A 21235-nucleotide genomic window follows, 5' to 3' on the forward strand; every position below is an offset into this window, starting at 1 on the left:
TGCTCATTAAAAGGCAAAGGAAACAAATATTGTATCTGATTGCTTTACTTTTGTCTTCACTTGTTACCTTTAGCTGAAGTTTTCATGCCCCCAAAATGTGTGAAAGAAAGTCTATATGAAGAAAAGCAATGGTTTGCATGTGCCAGTTTTGTGTTTTCACAGTGACGTTTTCCTCACAAGCAATACCAATAGTAAGATGCTTTTCCTCATCCCCAAACAACAGATATTTGGCTTAAATAACATCCACACAGCTGCAGCGCTTTCTTCATTAAAGTGTACTTTTGCAACTTTCATCTAAATGCAGCTGTTTGGCTGAACTGTGAGTCGGCCTGGGGAAGGACATTCATCTCAGGTTGTTACATTTTAACTCGGTAGTAGAATTGCTTGATCTCTCCGTGGGGAGTTTTTGTTATATATTTAAAATACATTGAATTAAACATTTCCACATAACAACCTTCCTTTATCGGATGTAATCCCATGTGGGCAGATAAAGCCAATATTGAGTTTTACAATGTTTAATTTAATTTAATTTAATTGCAATGTACTAATTGTAGGTTATACTGTAGTTTATCACATGAAATCTCTTCAAAAATTACTTCTGGTAAAGTCTATGCAGTTAATTCTATTACATTATTTGCATTTCGTATCAGTGGACATTTTTATCTGACTTCATCCAACCACTCTGCTTGCACACAGTGACTAACAATAATACTCCCTTTATACAAAATATCATACTTGCAATGTTGTAACAGCAAATATGAATTGTATGAAAATTAAGAAACTAAAATAATCTTCCAGCAGTCTTGGATAATGAACTATTAGGTAGTAGGCTGAGCTGAGGTTTAGTGAGTCAGAAGACAATTCTGTCACCGAGCAGCCGCTCTGCTGAAGTGTCTTTGAGCAAGACAACCAGTCTCTACCTGCTCTGTAGGAGACCCTGTGATTCAGCCCACCTGTCAAGGGAGACAAGTGAAAGGAGACTTTCCCTACAGAGATTAATAAAGTATCACATCAGGTCATCTAGTTGGATACTGCCCTGAATTTGATCACAATTTGAACATGACAGGATAACTCAGAAAAAAATAGTATGGAAACATTATTTAACAATTTCTGCTAAATCACTACTGTTAGCATTACAGAATGGAGACAGAGGTACATGGTAGAATACATTCATTTCAGGAAAGTTGGCTAAATCTGAGTTTGAATTATTGATTTGTACTGAGATTCTGCACAGTCAAAAAAGGTCTACTCTCAGTCAAACAGGCAAAGCTGGCGATGGTGTAAAGTCTAGACTAACAAAGGCCAGTACAGTGCCATGATAAAGGAGATGTTGGAAAATGCACCTATGTGAATGAAAAGCTAAGGAGACCGAGACATTGAGTAGAACCAATGAGTTCTCAGAATTATGATCAGAAGAAGGCCAGGTCGCTGAAAATTTGTCAAATCAACTTGTCTATGCTGAGAAGTAGTCAATATTTCTCCCACATCTTGCAGGTTTATTTCTCGTTTATCACATTATGGCAATTGCCATAACAAATGTGTATTGTGTTGTCATGGTACTGCATTGCCCTCTCTGTTAAATTTAGCGCATAAAAGGATTAAGCAGTTTACAAATGAAACAAATGAATGACAAATGAATTCAGCCTTTTTTTAATTATACTTTTTCTTCTGAAAAAATCCCTTTCTGCTGACTAACATCTCAAATGTTTGAACCCACGACTTGCTACCTCTTACTTAAACTGTCGGAGTACCGTTTCCTTTAGTCTACAGATGTGCCCAGATTCTACTAAATGCTAATTTACTGCACCTCACCCATTTGACCGCAGGAATCTCGCTGTGTGTTTGTTTGTCCACATGCCCCCTCTCTCCCCACACCCATGCAAACCAGGCCCGGGAGTTCAGTCCCCCATGACATCAACAAGCAAAGACAGCTGGAGAATGACCCATAATGCAGTTCAGCCTTGCCTTCAGTGTGGGAGGCTTCCATTTCCCCCCCCCCTCTCTCCCCCACCCCTTCACGCCCCCCCATCCCCTCTCTCGGCCTCCAAACCTCCTAACTATACACAAGCTGGACTTATGTATACACATTCCCCGCAAGCGAACGCTGACACATGACAAATCAAAGGTCTAATAAACAGCTTGTGCCGAACAATTTCCCCCCACCACCAAAGGATAAAAATAAACAAATCTGTGTCGGTCGGGCCGGCCAGGCCGTTTGGTGGGTCTGTCTGTCGGTGACTGGGTGGCCCGGGCTGCTCGGTGTGAGGCCTGGGACGGAGCCACAACTGTTTCCTGTGAGCAGCCCAACCCCCCCACAACCTCTCGCAACTGGCTTAGTGGGTGGTATTCCCCTCCCCCGTCTTCTCCTCTCATCCTCCCCCCAACCTTTACACCCCTCCACTGCTTTCCTCTCCTCTCTCCCTCAGCCCCTCATCCAATCCTCTTTACCCCAAGCCCTCCTCCACTCCTCCCCTCTTCACCTCCCTTTCCTCCTAGCACTCAGTCAGCCCATCCATTCTCACAGGCTAGGCCCAATGCTGAACACTTCCCCAATGGCCTTGTACGGGACAGTGCTGAACTCCTGTCTGCTGCAATTTTGTTTAAGTTGTCATTCTTTATTTGCTTTAGTCGGTTATGATGATTCGTGTGTGTGTGTGTGTGTGTGTGTGTGTGTCTGTTCTTAATTGTTTCATCAATGGCATGTATTCATTTGAACTCATGATCTCGGGCCTCATTTATCACAGGTCGTTACGCACTTGTGTTCTGCACTTTTGCATGATCACATCCAAGCCAAACTTTTGATTATGAAAAGTTGCTCTTGATGTGAAAATCGATGCTTTACTCTGATTTCCTCCAGTCTTGTAAAACTAGCTTTTATTGTTATCCAAAGTATTAATGTAATAGATCGCCTAGCATTTCTTTTGTGTTGTTATCACACTCTTTGAAATGCTATCCAGTGGAATCTAGGAGAAAAAAAAACACTTAATGTCTTTAATTACTGATGCAGATCTAGAGATGAAGCAAGTGTGTGTGTGTGGAGGGAGGAGGGAGGAAGGGTAGATACTGGTTTTGTATACTCAATGTCTTTAAGACACTTTGAACCTCTTGTATTTGAATCGTTCATGATTTGGATTGGTTTATTGGATTCAAATAAACATGTGTGTGTGTCAGTAAGTCTATCAAATCTCAGTATTCGGGTGGTCCTTATCTTCTCACAGCCTTTTACATGCCGTCTGTCTGACCCCACAACCACAGGGATGAGAAAGACTGAGTTTGCTGTAATGGTGAATGTCTCACTGAAAGAGTTTTTTTCACTTACAGAGCACAATGACACACTGTAATAACTGTATAAACGCTTTTTGCTATCTCAACTAACTTTGTATGCGTTAGAGAATCCATGTGCGTGTGCTGCATTCTTGTGTTCATGTGTCACTCCAACTAGCAAGAACAGATAATTATCCATTTTATAACTCATTATAGACACTGGAAAACGAGAGAGGTTGACCTGCAACAAAGGTCATGAGGTGAATTCAAAGATGATGAAAACACGCTGTATGTGTCATAGCCTGCTGACCCTGCAGCATGGGCTCTTCCTCACGCACACACAACGCTCGCCAGCATAATAGACAACTCTGACATACACATCCGTGAGCAAATGTTTTCTCATGCTGGTAAGGAGTCAAAGTTTTGCTCAAGGACACTTCAGCAGGATGGAAGTTTGCTGCCAGCTCTTCCCTTTGAGTGGTAGTCTCTCTACGCACTCTGCCACCGTGCTGCCTGGAGACTGCAGCCGTGGAAAAGTAGTAAACCAGCGGAGTTTCAAGGTGCTGGTTTCTCAATCTGGAGAGTCGGTGGTGGCAGTGGTTGATTTGAGGAAGGAGGGGGCCTTGTATCTGTTGGCCCCGAGTCTGTTTAACTGCTCCCCTTTTTCCAGCTGTCCAAAGGCATATTTTCTCAGTGTAAAGAAAATTGGCAGAGGCCATGGCTGTGTTCCCATCACCTCTATACAGACTAAATAAACACACATGCATACGTGTGTGTGTGTGTGTGTGTGTGTGTGTGTGTGTGTGTGTGTGTGTATGTGTGTGTACATACACACATAGACATGCGTGAGCACACTCTTACAAACCACCCAGGAAGCTTGACAGACTGGTAGAGGAGAAAGAGGGGGAAAAGGAGAAGAAAGGGAGAGAATGAAGAGGAGTACCAGGGTCCCGGTTTCTCCACTCCTCTGCCTCTCTTTCCTATCACTCTGTCCTTGAAGCTCCTCTGCCTCTTTGTTTGTGTGGTTTGAGTGGGAGTAAATGATAGCAATTTTGCAATTCTCTCACACACTCAGCATTTAATGTCCATCCTTTAAGTCTTTAAATGTCTCATTTTTTGGGGCCTCAAAATGGGTCGTGGGGAAATTAAAATGTTTCCCTAATTTATTTTTTTTTGTGTTTTCTTGCCAAAGCTTCCAAAAATCCCTGATCTAAGCTACGATGAAACTCTATAGGCTAGTAGCAGCAGTTTAGGCACAACAAAGGGACTCATTAGTGCACAGAATAAATTGCAGGCCACATAAAATGTTTTTAAAAAAAATGATGTTTGAAAACCACTGCTTTTATTCATGCTGTGCATTAAGGACCAGATGTGAAGGGAAGGTTTCAATAAGAACATTGTATCTATTGTGAACCTTAGGAAAATTTTGAATGTGCAGTAAAGGTACTGTAATTGTCAAACATGAATTTCTATGAATGCTTATTAAGTTTTTATGTTTTCTATTACAAAATTATTTAAAGGGGAAAAAAAAGGAAGTTGCTGTAAATTAGGATGTGTTCTTGGTATGTGGTGCATTATACAATATGACCAGCAGAGAGCAATCTAGCTGCAAACAGAAAGCAATATACTGGCAGTTACAACTTACTCCTCACTTGAGAATAAGAGCCAACAGCCTACTTGGCATGTGAGCCAGTATCAGAAAAAGGTCTTTCCTCTAGTAAGTGTATTTTTCTACTGTATTGTCCAATTGGGTCTGGTTTGATTTATCTTTTCATAATTGAACTTAGAGTACGTCCAACAAACACCCGACAGCAGGAGCTTTAAAACTGAACTGAGCAAGTAGTGAAGCCGGAACATCGGCTCATTAAAGCATATTAGTATTCTTGGCATGTAGAGACCCACTGAAACATGCCAGTGACCCATTTTGGTTCTCGGCCCATCATTTAAGAAATGCTGCCATGTAGACAAAGCTTACTCTTCAAACATCAGTTCAAGCAGTGAAATAGTTCAAGAAGCAGTTTGTTCACATTTGAGCTGTGCCACCCACACCCCCATCCTGTGCCCACGGCCACCTAAGTTTGTCCAGCTGGCAAATTTTGTTTGTTTCTTCAACTATAATTTGTTTATTTGTTTGGTGGCCACAGTAAAGAGTGGTCAGGCTTGTACACACAGCTGGAGACACATCGCTACAGGAACTGCTTGTCTGGACCCAGGTTGGCTTGACCTGCAGTACCACAACATCAGCACAATGATGGCAATCAATACAAACCATTTCATACCGACATATTATTAAATTATTAGATTATGAAGACAATTTTAGTAGAAACATGATGCAGATTAGACAATGAAACATTTTTTTTTGTTTTTATCACTCTTTTGTTTATGCTTAGCGTGGTGACAATGAATGGTGGATCTCAATTAGCTGAATTTGTGTTGTTTAAGAATTGCTGGCATGTAAAATGGTACAGTGACACACTTTGTGAAGTGAATCTGGAATGGATTTTCAGTTACATAAGGTTTCATCACCACAGGTTGGCTTGTTAGCCGTCATGCTCAGGAGAGAAGCAGAAATGTGTCCTCCTGGTCCACTGGACGGGGCAACCCTCAATGAAGCTTAAATATGGTGCTAATATGAAATACATCTGTGTGTGTGTGTGTGTGTGTTTGTGAATGTGCTCCCATGAGTGTATGTTCTTATTCAAGTCTGTGTCTACGTGTGTCAGTGTGTTCACATGCGTGTGTGTGTGTGTGTGTGTGTGTTCGTGTGTCTGTGTGTGTGTGTGTGTGTAAAATGAGAGAGAATCTATGAAGACCGCAGTGAATTAGTCAAAGCATATGAGTGTCCCTGTTCTGTCCCTCTGCATTCTGACCTTCCTGTGGAGGAGTCACACATGGGGCAGGCAGCGTAGCTCAAACTATAGGACCAGGAGGGGTGTCCTGCTTGGCCCCAGAACCAGTGTTTGATTCCTCTAACTACCTCTGTTTGGATCAATCTAGGCTGGATCCAGTTGGGGATCACAGCTTCCCACAATCAGGCTCCGTTTCAAAAGCTGACATGGGACCAATTCTCCTGTCCCGCCCCATGTAACACTGAAATTTTATGTTCCTGAAGCAGCATACATTTTTGAATGCTCCACTTGTCTTCTTTAATACTTTCTATCAATGTTTTTTTATGCATGCATTATTTTCTTTTATATTTCAACATATTTTTATTCTCACAGACCATAATCACTTCTAATAGTTGTTTTGGTTATCACAAGGCCCCCTGCTGGTCATGTCATGTTTTGTAGCTCTTGGAGGTCCTAAAGGATGCAGTAGCAGTCATCATACCAAACTTTAATCCTGTATTATGTATCTATCCATCTATGCTAATGCTGCAACAGCCATATCTCAGTGAATCAAAATCAGTGTGCAGTAACACAGAACTGCTCAAATAACTACTTGTCCAAGCAGGATCACTGCCTTCCAATGGCTGAACATTTTTTTAAAACAAATTTAACAAATTTAAATTTTCCAAATCTCCTTTTGGGGCTTCAGCTACATGTGCAGTAGGCCTACAGCACTAGTGCAGCAAGGTTGCAGTAAAAACAGGGACTTCTATAATAGATACATGTGTAAATCATTCACTCAATTGGCAACACCAATACCAAGACAGTTAAAGTGATGAAATCTGACATGTCTAGTGAATAGCTGGACATGTAGGCACTTTTAAGACATGTCCTGTGGGCTACAGTACTGGAATACCTTAAGAGTTAGTGCTTTACACCCACCCATACATACATACACACACACACACACACACACACACACACACACACACACACACACACACACACACACACACACACACAGTGCAGCTCTTGCTCTCTCTGTTTCTCCATTTGGTCAGTAACTAGTCCACAGGGCCACTCTGTCGCTCACAATTTCCCTGTTGGTCCTCATCAGTTTTCCTGCTGAAACACTCCGTCCTACAGAGAGCAGAGAGCGCCTGAAAAAAAGGAAAGGAAAATAAAGTTTTAAGCTTGGAACTCAGTTAAAACTTTTCCATTGAAAACTTCACTGAAAAAATAAAAGAATAAGTCTGAAGCAAAGTTTTATCCATGACTGTGAAATTAGCCCAGTAAATTCTATTCTTGAATTCAATCAATTTCTTTTTATGAACCATAAAAAATAAAGATTGAGATACTGCAGGCCTGCACATAAGCTCTTTAAACGAACACCAATCAAAACCGCCAACCGCGAATAGCGCAGAAATGTGTCAGTGTGCTTTTGAAATTAATCCTTAAAACCCACGAGTGTTTTCCTTTTTTCTTTTTATAGGGCTGGGTCATGTGTGTGCTTGCACAGTGCAGGATACAACATGTGGTCCGCAAAGTTCCCAAAGCAAAGCTACACCTACACCCAGAGTTAAGAGTCAGCCGCCCCCCAAACCATACTGAAAGGATGCCATGTTGATGCCAGAGAAAGCCTTATACATCAGCCTTGCCCTTATGTTAAAATGGGGCCACTAGAAAAATTAAATGCAGATGGCTGTAATGACATCTGATTGTTATTTTGAAATGAAAAACTGTGTCTAATGGCTTTTGGACTACACAGAAGCCACAGAGTCGCTTATGAGCGTGTAAGTTGTCGCTGAACAGCCTAAAAGAGCAACTCGACTTTTTTAAAATTGAACATTGCATTTACCCTATAGGCCGACCCTAAACACTGGGACAATCTGAACACAATTTTAGTTTGTGTCAAATGTTGGGGAACGATAGTCAAAAAAGGTTTGCAACCTCTGATTCTACATGGTGTAAATTCATTCTGTCTGTGCATTAAAGTAATAAGCTGTCACATTTTCATTGAAATAAATTCCCATTTTGCCACTCTCTATTGTTGATTGATAGAACACAAGTCACCTATAGTATATCCAGTTCATGAAATGTTTTACTTTTCCTGTTCTAAACACCCAGTGTCAGGTGGGTCTTTCCTGGGAAAAATTATACAGAACACAGGGAAGTTATGCGTGATTCGTTACTGAAAGAAGCAACGACCGTTTGTTTGGAATAAATAGACAATCTCGGTAGTTAGCATGACCAACAATCGCCATCGTAGCTGAACAGACAAAGAAAAGAAAAGACTGGTATCTACAGAAGACGACGTCATAGTACTGGCAACACTGACTGTCACGTGATCTCTGGGAAGTGCAGAACAAAAACATCACAGCAGCCACCACTTATCACCAAAGATGCCACCAAAAAAAACAAAAACAAAAACAAGAATCTTGCACATTACCACTTCAATTCACAGACAAAGGATTACACACTAATGAGGCAGTGAATGAAAATTGTTGCAGTTCTGATACCTTTTGGAGCTCACTGTACATACATGGATCTACATTTGTGTGTTGTGTATTTATGATGCAATATAGCATGCTTTATTGACTGTCCTCTTAAAATCAATGGCCTGCATTGTTTAATTATTTAATTCATTTAGTACCCTAACACCCTACCATTACTGGGTCCTGGTGAATGGACCTTGGGCTGGTTAGCTAATGTACTACACCTCCTATAAATAGGGACTATAATGAGCAACATTGTACATAAGTTTTATTGTAAGTGCTCCCCAAAGGTGTTGATACCATTGTTTGCCTTTCCCCGTTCCAGAGACAATTATTTACCAGTCCCTGAGGACTGAACATATTGAGAAACCACAATCATGCATGCTGTCATTTATAGTTTATCCTCTGGTTTGCCTAACTTACTGTAGTGTAAGGCTCTGCCTTATTGCTCCCCAGCCTGCCCCAGTCCTCCTCCTCTCCTCTTCACCACATGAAATGGTTGTCTGTGCCAGCCTAGCGCTGGGCCTTCATTAGCTTTTACTACCCCACTTGGATGTGTTTAGCTTTGCTCTCTTTCTCTCTCTCTCTGTCTGACTGTGTGTGTGTGTCTCTCTCCCTCTGTATGCGTCTGTGTCTGCATATGTTTAATTACCAACCCCCGCCCTCCCTTTGGAGTACCCCACAATGCCATGCCACCATATCATTACACTGTGGCTGCAATTTAAAGACTCCACTCACACATACACACACACACACACACACACACACACACACACACACACACACACACACACACACACACACACACACACACACACACAGACCAACATACACTGGCTGGGCTGCAAATTGTAAAGAGGAGACAGTGGGGTACTGCAGAAAGCCGCTTCAGCCCCTGTGTGTCCCCCTAAAATGGACTCCTCGAATGGAAACACATATGCACACACATGCACAGAGTGATGAGGAGAGAGAGAGAGAGAGAGAACATGAAAAAGACAATGAAGGATGCAATGCCACAGCGCAATATAGCGCAACGCAACACGGCCGATCCACAACTGCGTCTGGCGTTCAAACTGTTATTGTTTGAACTAAACAAACCACTTCTAAACACTAGGCCCCTGCCTTACGAGGCTCATATTTAGGCCCTTCTGTAAACAGCCAAGCACAGAATGAATCAATTAAAAGGGCATTACGCTGGTTCCTGTTTATTTAAAACATGTTTACACTATACGGGCCCTCCCGCCTGCCTGCATGATTGCCTGGAACTTCGTATTCCTCCTCCTCCTGCCCGCCCCCCCAATACCCCCGGTCATGGCCAAGGTATATCAAACACACCCCCACACACACACACACACACACACACACACACACACACACACACAGACACACACATCATAGATTACAAACACATTTGTTAGTTTGAGGAGCGTTTTTAGTAAATATTGATCTCGTTCTTCCTCTGTTTCTGCGAGAGATGATTAGAAGAAGTCAGTCGGAGCAACAATCTGGGTTATGGGTGACTGAGTGAAAACACACCCGGTGCATGAATACATACAGCACATGAGCACTTCTGCTTGGGAGATGCGCTATACAGAATATTCACAGAATGGTGGGTGAGCAAATGAATGGATGAGTGAGTGAGTCAGTGATTGAGGGAGTGAGTCAGTGAGTGAATCAACATGTGGATGGATGGGTCAATGGAGGATAGAAGAATGGATGGATGATCTTTAAAAAAAATTGGAATACCTACAAACGTTGAGTGACCAGATTTAATTTTAAAAATCTGCCTGTATAGTAAAAATCATTCAGAAATTGCAGTCAGGTCACTATAGAGAGCTTTACTCACATTACTGGTATTTTAATCATCTTTCACTTTACAGGTCTTAGCACTTTGACCATTTTTTCCACTGACTTACAATGGAGAGAGGATGATCTTAATACTGCAATGCATTTAGGACACTTGGTAATATTTCTTATTGCCATGTGTCAAAACACATTTCATTAACATTTAGACCCAACTGTTTGTAATTCACAGTTTGCAATTCACAAAGACAGGCGTGAAAATTCCACATCACAGTTGTTCTCAGATGTTCTCTTGCAGTGCTCTTCTCTTGATAAACTGGCTCGGAAAGCAATTTTGTGCTTAATTAGTTCAAGATAAACTTCTTGCAGTGTTTAGGGGCCAATGCTCAAACCTCCAAGAACTGTACAGCAGATGTCTCAGTGTCCCATGGATATTGCCGCTTCACAAAAAACATCAAGCATTCATTTTTTTTTTTATATCCATCACTGTGTAGTGGCTTTGAGAGAGTTGTGAGTATCGAAACAAAGCGTTGCTTTGGAAGTGAAGGCTCTGAGAAACAATCGCCATTCCTCAGATTTGTGTGGTATGTCACCCTGAAGTCTGCTTTCTCACTGGCTTTACAGCTAATTCCCCCATTCTTCTCTGCTGCGCTTAGTGCAAAAGTACAAACACATACACCACCCCCTTGCTTCACACAGGCATGCATGCTAGTGCTTGTTTTGCACACACACTACACACACACACACACACACACACGCGCACACACACTTTTCTTTACTAATCAGCCCTATTGAATTCCTACAACAATGGGCGCTCATCCTTGGGCCACCCAAGCAGCGCACACACGCACACACACACACACACACACACACACACGCTCGCACGCACGCATGCACACACACACACACACACACACACACACACACACACACACGCACAGACACACACAACAAACCACCAGCATCATGAGTTAGGTCTTTTGTTCCTTCATTCTGTTTTCTTTTCCTCCATTGATCCCTCCACACACAGGTCAGGAGTTGGTATGGGAGATCCTGTTATCAGCTGCTATCTGGGCCCAAACACTGCAGGCTGCTGGAGCTCCTCCTCCCAATGTGAGCTGCAGTCCTCGAGCTGCTCTCTGCCCACCTCACCCTGCGTTACTATGAATGAGCACACATGTACAGAGGTGTAAAGTTGTATTTTTGTGTGGTTGATGATCGCATCAAGTCCCTGACAGTGAAGCTCCTGACTCCCTCCCTCTCTCTCTCTCTTTCTCTCTCTTTGTATGTCAATCTTTCTGCATTACACAACACACATAGGGCTACATCCCTTCAAAAATGTATGTGTGTACAAAAAATATATAGATCTCTGACTCATTTTCTGTACCCTTATCTCTGTCTCCCTACTGCCACTCTTTAGAAAAACTTAAATACTAAACTGTCTCGGAAAAGTTCAGAGAAGAGATGCAGAGGAGGGTAATGCTTTCAAAATGTTTTGCAGAATATGAAACTCCACCCTCTCGCCTGTGTTTCCTGACAAAGTGCAGCCATCACACCACTTCCCTATTTCTTGGCTGTGGTGCCTGAGATATCGCTGTGCCAGGTAGAGGAGCGAGAGAGGTGAGAGAGAGAGAGGAAAATAAACAAGCAGAGCTTCTTTACCAACTTCGTACCATCGGCCACACGACACAAACGCAGCTTATGTCATCACCACAGGAAGACATTTTTAATGGTACATCAGAAATACACACTTCCAACTTCCTTTCACATCCTTTCACATCTTCAATCTGGATAATTGATCTCTGACATCAGACTATTTTTTCTGCTCAGTCAGAAGAAAAAAAATGATTCTATGGATCTATATGATAGTTTGAACAAAACGGTTTTACACAGGATTAAATAAATCTGAATGCAGATGAAACACATCTTGGGAACTCCTCAACATGACAAAACTATCAAAACAAACAAACTAAAAAAAAAAAAAACTCATTGGAGGAAAAGAAAGCAGATGGTTACGTGTTTCAGTGTGACAGTAGTACAATACCTTCTAGCTGATTTACCCACTACACCCACATTTAAACAGTATCCAATCTGTGGAACAATAGAAGCAGAATCGCAGCACAGGTTAATGATGAGGTGATACATTAATGATTCCCACAGTGGAGATCCTCTCTTTACTTGACCTCTCCACAGGGGGGTCAGAGGTCAGAGGTCAGACACAGAACAACACTGCTGGAGCTGGTAGGGATTCAGTTTCTTGCTAAAGGACACTTCAGGAGGGTGAATTCTTCAACCTATGTTCTCAAGTTAAAGGATGGTCTCCCTACTTGTCACACCACCCTGCTGCCCCCTTAACTATGATGGTAGATTTAAAAAACCTAAATGTACTTTTCTTAACCCAAAAACATAAAGAAGTTCAGCTCCACCCCAGAAGGCTGTAAAGTTATCTCTTCTCTCTTATCTGATGTACTCCTGTATAAATATGCCATATCCCTGTGGGAAACTCCAGGATCCGCTAAAGTATTTAAGTGTGTGTGTGTGTGTGTGTGTGTGTGAGAGAGAGAGGGAGAGAGGGAGAGAGAGAGAGAGTAATAAGTTCAGGTGTGCCTTTACGATTTTACTACAAATCAACATTTCAATTTCCATTCAAATCTAATTCCTTTCTAATTCCTTTCTAATTCCTGTGCAATTCCTGTTTCTTGATAATTAAAGCAATTTGCTCCTGGGACGTTTCCTTTAAATCAATATTAAGAGGTTCCTTGGAATTTTGTGTCTTTCCTTAGTGTACCATGAAATTAAAATGTTTTATAATTACTGCTACAGAAATTAGGTGGGGGACATTACATTTTGCCAATAATAGGGCGGTACAGTGGCTCAGTTAACGCTGTCGACATATAATCAGGAATAATCAGGTAAAGAAAATCTTTGTTTTTTTTCACCAATAATAAATTCCAAACATTGTTTTGTGTCAAGCAAGGGATTTCACAGCGGTCTACATTTCATTGGGTATTTGATTGTAATGCTTTGCTTTGATTTGAATTCCTATAAAGTGCTGTTCGCTGTATTAAGTCTATAAAAACAGTTTAGTAACCTGAAAACTATCCTTCCCCAAGTGCGAGGTGTTTTCATTATCATTTCACTGAGCTGTGTTTAACGTTAAATAGAATGTCTGGATAACACCAGAGGGCAAATTTATTCTTATTGACTCCCAGTAACTCTCAAACCAAATCAACCTGTGCAAGATGGTTTACAGCTTTGGGATATGTGTAAAATTATGTTCTTAATAAATTAGCTTTGTTTTTTGATCCGTCCCTTTAAGTTCTCAACAATCTTCAGTACACAATGTACATTATCTCAGCTTGTGTTGAAGTAAGCAGCCAGCTATGAAAATTGTGTTGTACTGTGCGCTTCTATATATGTGTGTGTGTGTGTGTGTGTGTGTGTGTGTGTATGAGGCTGGGTGAGGGTGGGGGTGCATGACAGTAACTTCAAAAGACTGAGGTATCAGATTCAGACATGGGCCGCTTTGCTCGGCCTGACAAACGAGGAGTTGTTGTGTGTGAAGCGAAGGAATTTACAGCATCTACCTTTCATCTACACAGGTGGGCCTGCTGTGTGTGTGTGTAGCTGTGTATGTGGAGGTGAGGGAGTGTGTATATACAGTATGTGTGTGTGTGTGTGCGTATGCGTGTTTTGGATGTGCGTTTGTGTGTGTATGTGGGTGATAGTGCACATGTGTATGCGTCCATATGTGTGTGTGTGTGGGTGTGTGTGTGTGTGCAGTGGCAGAGAAGTAGACAGACGAGTCACAACAATGATCCAGGAAGCCAGTCATCCCAGACACTTTCCAGACAGTTAAATGCTCCAGTTCAATGGCTCTCCAGTTTTTATTCATTGTTCATGAATTAAGATTTGTAGCAGTCGAACAACAAGAACAACAAGAAAATCTGACCCAAAAAAAGTCCTTAAAGGAAGATACCAATGACATCTACAGTTACAGCCCATTTTTTTCTAACTATGTGTAGTTTACATTTTCCCCAGTCATTTTGTAATGCATGCTGTATGTGATTCGTTTTTTAATTGTTTTTTAAAGTGAAACTTTACGGTGTCAAACCTAGCTTGAAATTAACTGTTGTCCCGGCTAACAAAGACGCCCTAACTACAGACATGGATGTGACAATAAAGTTTGCAAGGACACATATTTTGAGGGATCATTTCCTGGAAGAGACTTCCATTTCTGCCTGTGGGTGTCAGGTGATTGGCAGGAAGCAGAATGTAATGTAATGTAACTCGCTCATATGAAAACACTCAACTCACACACACTCTGGCACAATGAAATAATAAAACAGAAACTTTGACGAAACCAAATTAAGGCTCCGTGTTTACTGTGATGGATTATGGCAACAGATGGAAGGTAGGAAAACAAGCATTGACATTTTCAACTACACTGGACCACCAGGAGTAATGTAAAGGAGAGGGACCACCGAGACTATTGGCACCAACTTGTATTATCCTTTAACATGACTATATACTGTATATCTTCCCCTCAAACATGAAAACATCTGATCAAATCTGATAGTTTAGTGAGGTTTTGTGAACATCATCCTATATGTGGCATGGATCAGATTTATGAGTCCAGACAGGCATGTTGAAACAACTCACATGTATGTTGAATGTCAGATGGAGCCTCATTCATAAAATCTACTTGGATATAATTTTCAATGCAAGAGATCACTTTGTTCTTTAAAAAAATTCTACACTTGGTGCCGATGTTGTGGGATTAATTAGCCTTACATGTATTGAGGGTCTATTGATCTTCAAATATGCATTTATTGTGACATGACCTATATAACTTGTCTTGTGTGGGAATTGCTGTGTTTGTCCATGATAGATGAGGCTTCATTGGGCAGCACTTTGATTTAAATGTTTAAAAGGAGATGAAACCTTGAGATGATTGACATCAAAAATAAATTAACTTAAAATAGATATTAAGAGGATGGTTTTGTGTTGTGACAACAACACAATGTCAACACACTGTGATTAACCCTTTTGTTTGATACCTCAACTATTAAACCTTGATAGTTAATAGTGGGTCTATTCTATCAGTCTTGAAGTTAGCTTATCTGCAGTTGTGATAACAGTATTGACCCTCTACATATATGCAGGGATACAGGTAAACACACACACACACACACACGCACACACACACACACATACACACACACACACACACACTAGAAACAACATTCAAACTAGAATCCATTGGCAAAGACCACAGAATCAGTTCTTTTTTTTCATTGAATTTATTTTGTTAGTTAAATTTCTATAGCAGGTGAGGGAACATATCGGTCACACAAGGGTTTTCTTGAGCATAGTTTTCAGAAGTCACAGTGTTTTAGACATTGACAAGAACACTTCAAAAAATGACAATGAAGGAGGAAGGGCCAAGAGGAAACTTAAAAACAAGGTGTAACAGTTTAGTGTCTACTGACACATTCCTACACACCTTCTCCTTCATGGTCCTCCAAGTGCACCCTTCGCTCCAAAAAAACAAAACAAAACAACAAAACAAAACAAAAAAAGGCCTCTGCTCTAACTTGTCAACCCCTCCCTCCCACTCCCACGACCCCCCCCCCCCCCCCTCCCCAAAATGCAAACAGAACAAAACAAAAAACAAAACAAACTCGGCAACAAATAGATATATTTATATATAATATATATTTACTCTTTAAAAATAGAACTTCAGTCTAGTGACTAACATCTGTACAAACTACAAAAATAAAAATTTAATATAAATAATTTATATGGCATGACATTGACAATTTGTTTGAAATAAACTACAAACCAATGCAGGCGCTCCCCCTCTGCCCCTCCCCATAAACTCCTTGCCACTGTCTGACTGTCCTCCTGTCCTGTGACCGTCAGATTAAACTGTAAATGCTGCTTTGCTCTTTTTGTTTTATTCTTCAAGACTGCACAGTAGCTACTTAACTTTTCTTTCATATCATATTTACAAAAGAAACCAAAAGCTGCCACTTTAAAAAACAAAAAAAACAAAAGAAATGTAAAAAAAAAAAAAAAAAAGATCCGGAAGGTTTTCCCTGCATTTTAACCTGGCAGTGATGTGACCAATACTGAGCAACAACAAAAAAAACCTCTGTAAAGCAAATGAAAGAATAAAAGAAAATGTAACGTGGCTTGTATGAGGTTTATACTGACAAGAAGAGTGAGAGATTAAAAACTGAGAGAGAAGATGAGGCAGAGCAAGCTGAAGCACTAAAAGACTGAACCAGCTCTGTTAAGCAGAGCTCGTCTGTGTAATGTAATCAATGCACAAACTACCTTGTCAATAATTGCACAGGGTCACAAGGACATGAGAGTGTATCACAACCCTAAAGCAGCCAGCAAGGAAACAAAGAGAAAAACAAACAAACAAACAAAAAAAAAAACACTCCCTTTGCATTGGATTTTATAATTCCCTTTCAAAACACACTTGGGTGAACGACACTATGAACTTCACCCAATGTAGAGCTTACAAAAACTGCAGAAGAAAAACAAAAATCTTATCATCACAGCTCCTTCAAGTAATTTAAAAAACTGCAGAGGACATTGAAGACAATTAAGACGACGATATAACATGAAATATGATTTAGCTGGGGTGCAGTGACACTCTGTGAGCCAGAGCGACTCTGCGGTCAAGATGGCTGACTGTTGACACACTGAAATATTCAGATGATGGCGATCACTAACAAACTCATGACAGCATCTGAACATGCTGAGTCTATAGTTGAAAACCATTGAATTTGACGACTGGACAAGACTGAGACAAAACAGGACAACAATATGCTAATAGCATATTTACACCCAAGCTTGAACATAATACTGTGCTATGAGCGCTGTGATAACAAGGGACAAAGGGACATTATGAAGGCACAATGGTTACTACTGTTAAGAAAACAGTATCTGCTGCGTATTTCTCTGCTTGCTTGTGTTTTTACAGTGCAAAACGGTGACAGAGAATGTGTGTATATCTCGAATACAACAGAAAGTGTGTGAGATGCAGAGATGCAGCTCTCGCTGGCAGTGTAATAGCTTGTACATGGTTTTAAGTTATGAAGTATATTGACTTGAACAAAGAGGGGGGGGAGGGGGGTACTGCATCTTTTAAGGCAAATCACTTTAAAATTATTTTGAAGTGTAGCAGCAAAAAAAACAAAAAACAAAAAAAGAGAAAACACTGACCATGTATGTTCAATAGCCTAATATCTTAATAACATCTCACTTTTTGTGTGGACCATTTTTTACATATAACACATTTTCTTATTCTATACACTGGGGAAAATCAACCGCCCCGCGAAAAAAATAATCTTTTACATCTGAACTTTTACACAAGAGTATACCCAAGTTATACAGTACTCTTTTAAATAGCTTCCCTCTTTTTTAGTATTAAAATATATACTCATAGATTTATATAATTCTTAGAACAAGTCCATTTTCTTAATATGTCCTTGAAATAAATCCTCTCGTTTTGTGTGAGGTCTATGTACAGTTGAGAGATCAGACGTGACGCGGCGGGCGTCAAGGTGCTCAGGGAAGCAGCCGGAGACTCAGAGAGAGAAGGCGGGGCTTGCAAGAGAGTCTAGCAATCTTTGGCTGCCTGGAACCTCAACCCACCTGCAGCAGAAAGAGAAGAAGAAGAAGGAGAATGATTAGACATTGTTACACTAGCATTCAGACAGTAAACAAAGAGAAATAAAGTCTAGAAATTGTGGCATCTCCTTTTGAGAAACTAGTCATAACAAATGCTCCCGATATGCTTTACATGGTGAAATTCCTCTTGCTAGTTCCACTGTGTGTGTGTGTCAGATTTAAAGGTTGCCGGCTCACCTTGTGTCTTGCTGAGCGGATGCTGCGTCTGCCTCTGCGCCGCTTCCAAGTCCTGCAGCTCTAGAGAGTCTTTCTTAAAGGAGGACACGTTTGTTTTGCCGCCACAAGTCCTCTTAGCATCCTCAAAACAGTCCGACTCGCTGTCCGTGTCGAAACCCTCGTGCATGTAGCCTTGGTACGCCGCCCCCGGCAAGCTCGGGTGCACGGCGACCGTCACGGAGGCCGTGGCCGTAACCATGGTAACAGGCCCCCCGGCGGAGCCCTGTTGCGTCGGTAGGGCGGAGCTGTTACTGCTATAACCTGGCCCTTTAGTCCTGCTAGGCTGAGGCCCTCTGCCGGCCTGAAGCCTGGGGCCACACTGACTAGTCCTCCCAGGGAAGTGAGCTCTGTCGCCGGGAGGAGCCTGGAGCCTGCGGAGGCCCGGCTGCTGCTCCCGCTTGGTCCCATCCCAGCATGTCACCTGGGAGCTGAGAGACGGCGGCCCGCTGGGAGAAGACTCATTTGAGAGTTCTTTTGTTCCACTGACGCCATTTTCTCTGAACGGCCTCACCACCTACAACGGGAAGGAAGGAAAAGCGAAAGAAGATTAATAAAAGATATATATGATGATATATTTTACCATGAAATAAAAGCTGCAAAGCATACAAAGTATTTAGAAGTCTGTTTAAGTCCCCATGAAATGAACTCCCATTACTTTTACTTCCTGGAAAACAGTATCTTTCATGGTGACCTCATGCGTTAAAGTACCTTAACTGTCAACTCATGACTACATGACTTTGGAGAACCCTTAAACACAAAACTTTATATTTTCTCTCATTCTCTTTGCGTACCGTGAGCTTGGGGAAATTGGGGTTCTTGCTGGCTTCCAGCAGTATGTGCGATGTGGCGGTGGGAGCGCAGTGCGGTGCCACATACGCGCTCCGGTCGCAGTACTTATATTCCTCCTCCCCGATCCCTGAGGTGGTGGTCGTCTCGGAGTAATACTCGGAGTCCGACGATTCGGAAAACGCCTGTTGGTGTGTCGTCTGGGGGTTGTGGTGGCCCGCGTAGTAGCCGTGGTGGGTCATGGGCGGGGGCAGGGGGGGCTCAGGGGACGGGGTGGGCAGACGACTGCCGTTGTCGGCGGGGGTGACCTCGGCCGGAGGGCCCGTGAGGGACAGGAGCACCGGCAGGAGGACCAAGCCGTTCAACATCCCCAGAACGGTCAGGATGGCCAGCACAGCGAAGAAATACCTGGGAGAGAGGCGGGGAGAGAGGGGAGGAAGGTTAGTTCAGTTTGAACGTGAAAACGTAAAAACAATCCGGTGAAGGGAAAACTGTTTCAGATGAAAACTAGCACACATCCTTCACTTCTCTCTCTCTCTCTCTGCTGGCATCTTGTCAGCTTCAGCTTTCTGAAGGAATTTGCTGGTCTCTGTTTTCCATAGGGAACCCTCATCTATCACACACACACAAACATCCACACATGCACAGGCACACACACTCACGCGCACACACACACACCTTTGCAAGGCCTCATCTATCAGTATGCCCTAGCTGCTACCTGAAACTATGTGTTTATACGAGGCAGCAGATCCTCAGCATCAGAATCTTTCCCACCCTCCTTCTTTCTCTCCTTTCCCACAGAGGAGTGAGGGTGAAATAAAGAAGGGGAGAGAAGGCAGAGAGTGACAGCGTAATGACAGAAACCACACCTATCCTCTTAGCTCCTCTTAGCTCCTCTTAGCTCCTAGCGGCTGCTAATTGTCTCATTTGGAGCTCAGTGAATTTTAGCTGAGGCCTGGCAACACCAAGGCACCTCTGTGTTTACGCTGAGCAGGTCTGCCAAGCCTTCTCTTCCGGCCTACAGCCTGCATCAGCCAGACTGCACACACACACATACACACACACACACACACACACACACTTGAATGCACATGTGCATATGCATATGCACACAGTCTAAACTAAATCCATTTAATCTTGTTTTCTTTTGCAACTTAAAATTTTAGGGGTTTGGCTGAAGTTCAGATGGATTAAGAGTGTCAGCCAAGCTCATGACACTCTTAACACCAAGTGCGAAAAGCAGAATATCTGAAAAAGAAAATCTAAATTTTCAGGGTTTATTTTTCTTCAAGTATCAAAAATACACATCCATTCTTTTCATGTGAGAGAAAAGGGGGAAGACCACACTGGCCTGATGTTTTATGTGGACACATACGCGTGCGCACACACTCACACACACATACACTCTCTCACACACACACACACACACACACACACACACACACACACACGCACACACACGCACGCACACGCACACTTGGCTCGTGAGGAAGGGAAGTGGCTCAGGGGCAGAAGTCAGGGAAAGCCCAGTGTTTGTGTATCAAAGGCAGGGGGGGCAAATCTGATTCCCCACTCAGTCCAACTAAAACATGCTTTGATGCCTCCACTGCTGCTACAAGACTTTCTCTCTCTCTGTTTTTCACTCTCTTTCTTTGTGTGTGTGTGTGTGTGTGTGTATGTGTGTGTGTGTGTGTGTGTGTGTGTGTGTGTGTGTGTGTGTGCCTGTGCGTGTGCGTGTGCGTGTGTCTCAGCAGAGCTCCGAGGAGGCCAGGGGTGGAGGCAGGCCACAAGAAAGAGCTCCCCAAGAAAATTAGAGAGGACTCCACTTAAACACTAACAGAAAGCAGAGAGAGAGAGAGAGAGAGAGACAGTGAGATCCTAACCGCCAGCCAGACTTAAAGAGGTAAAAGAAAGACAGAAGAAAAAAAAATGATTGTTGGAATGAAGGAAAAAAAAAAAGAGAGCAGAAAAAACAGCCAACAAGGACGAGGATAATAGCTGCGGAGTGTTCTGGAAACATGCCTTCATTCTCCAAACGGACTACTACTTACTACTACTACTACTACTTCACATATGTCACACCTCTTCAGGAAAAAGCTCACAGTGTGTGTACTGGGTGAGATTTCATTCTCT

The 21235-nt window shown here is 42.2% G+C and overlaps 1 protein-coding gene across 1 annotated transcript in view; it reads right to left on the reverse strand.

Annotated features, from left to right (window-relative positions):
* Positions 1 to 16079: 16079 nt before the first annotated feature.
* Positions 16080 to 21235, reverse strand: part of LOC139643418 (protein patched homolog 1-like) — a 13696-nt gene continuing 8540 nt past the window's right edge. The window contains exons 9-11 of the mRNA XM_071518563.1: positions 19108 to 19510; positions 18278 to 18830; positions 16080 to 18064 (exon numbers count right to left, since the gene is read on the reverse strand). Of these exons, the coding sequence (XP_071374664.1) occupies positions 18030 to 18064; positions 18278 to 18830; positions 19108 to 19510 (991 nt within the window). The 3' untranslated portion in view covers positions 16080 to 18029. The remainder of the gene's footprint in view (positions 18065 to 18277; positions 18831 to 19107; positions 19511 to 21235) is intronic.

This window comes from Centroberyx affinis, unplaced genomic scaffold (genome assembly GCF_046629955.1).
Source record: "Centroberyx affinis isolate AG114_WGS23_722 - 3 ecotype Tasmania unplaced genomic scaffold, CSIRO-AGI_Caff_v1 ptg000048l_1, whole genome shotgun sequence".
Classification (NCBI taxonomy): domain Eukaryota; kingdom Metazoa; phylum Chordata; class Actinopteri; order Beryciformes; family Berycidae; genus Centroberyx; species Centroberyx affinis.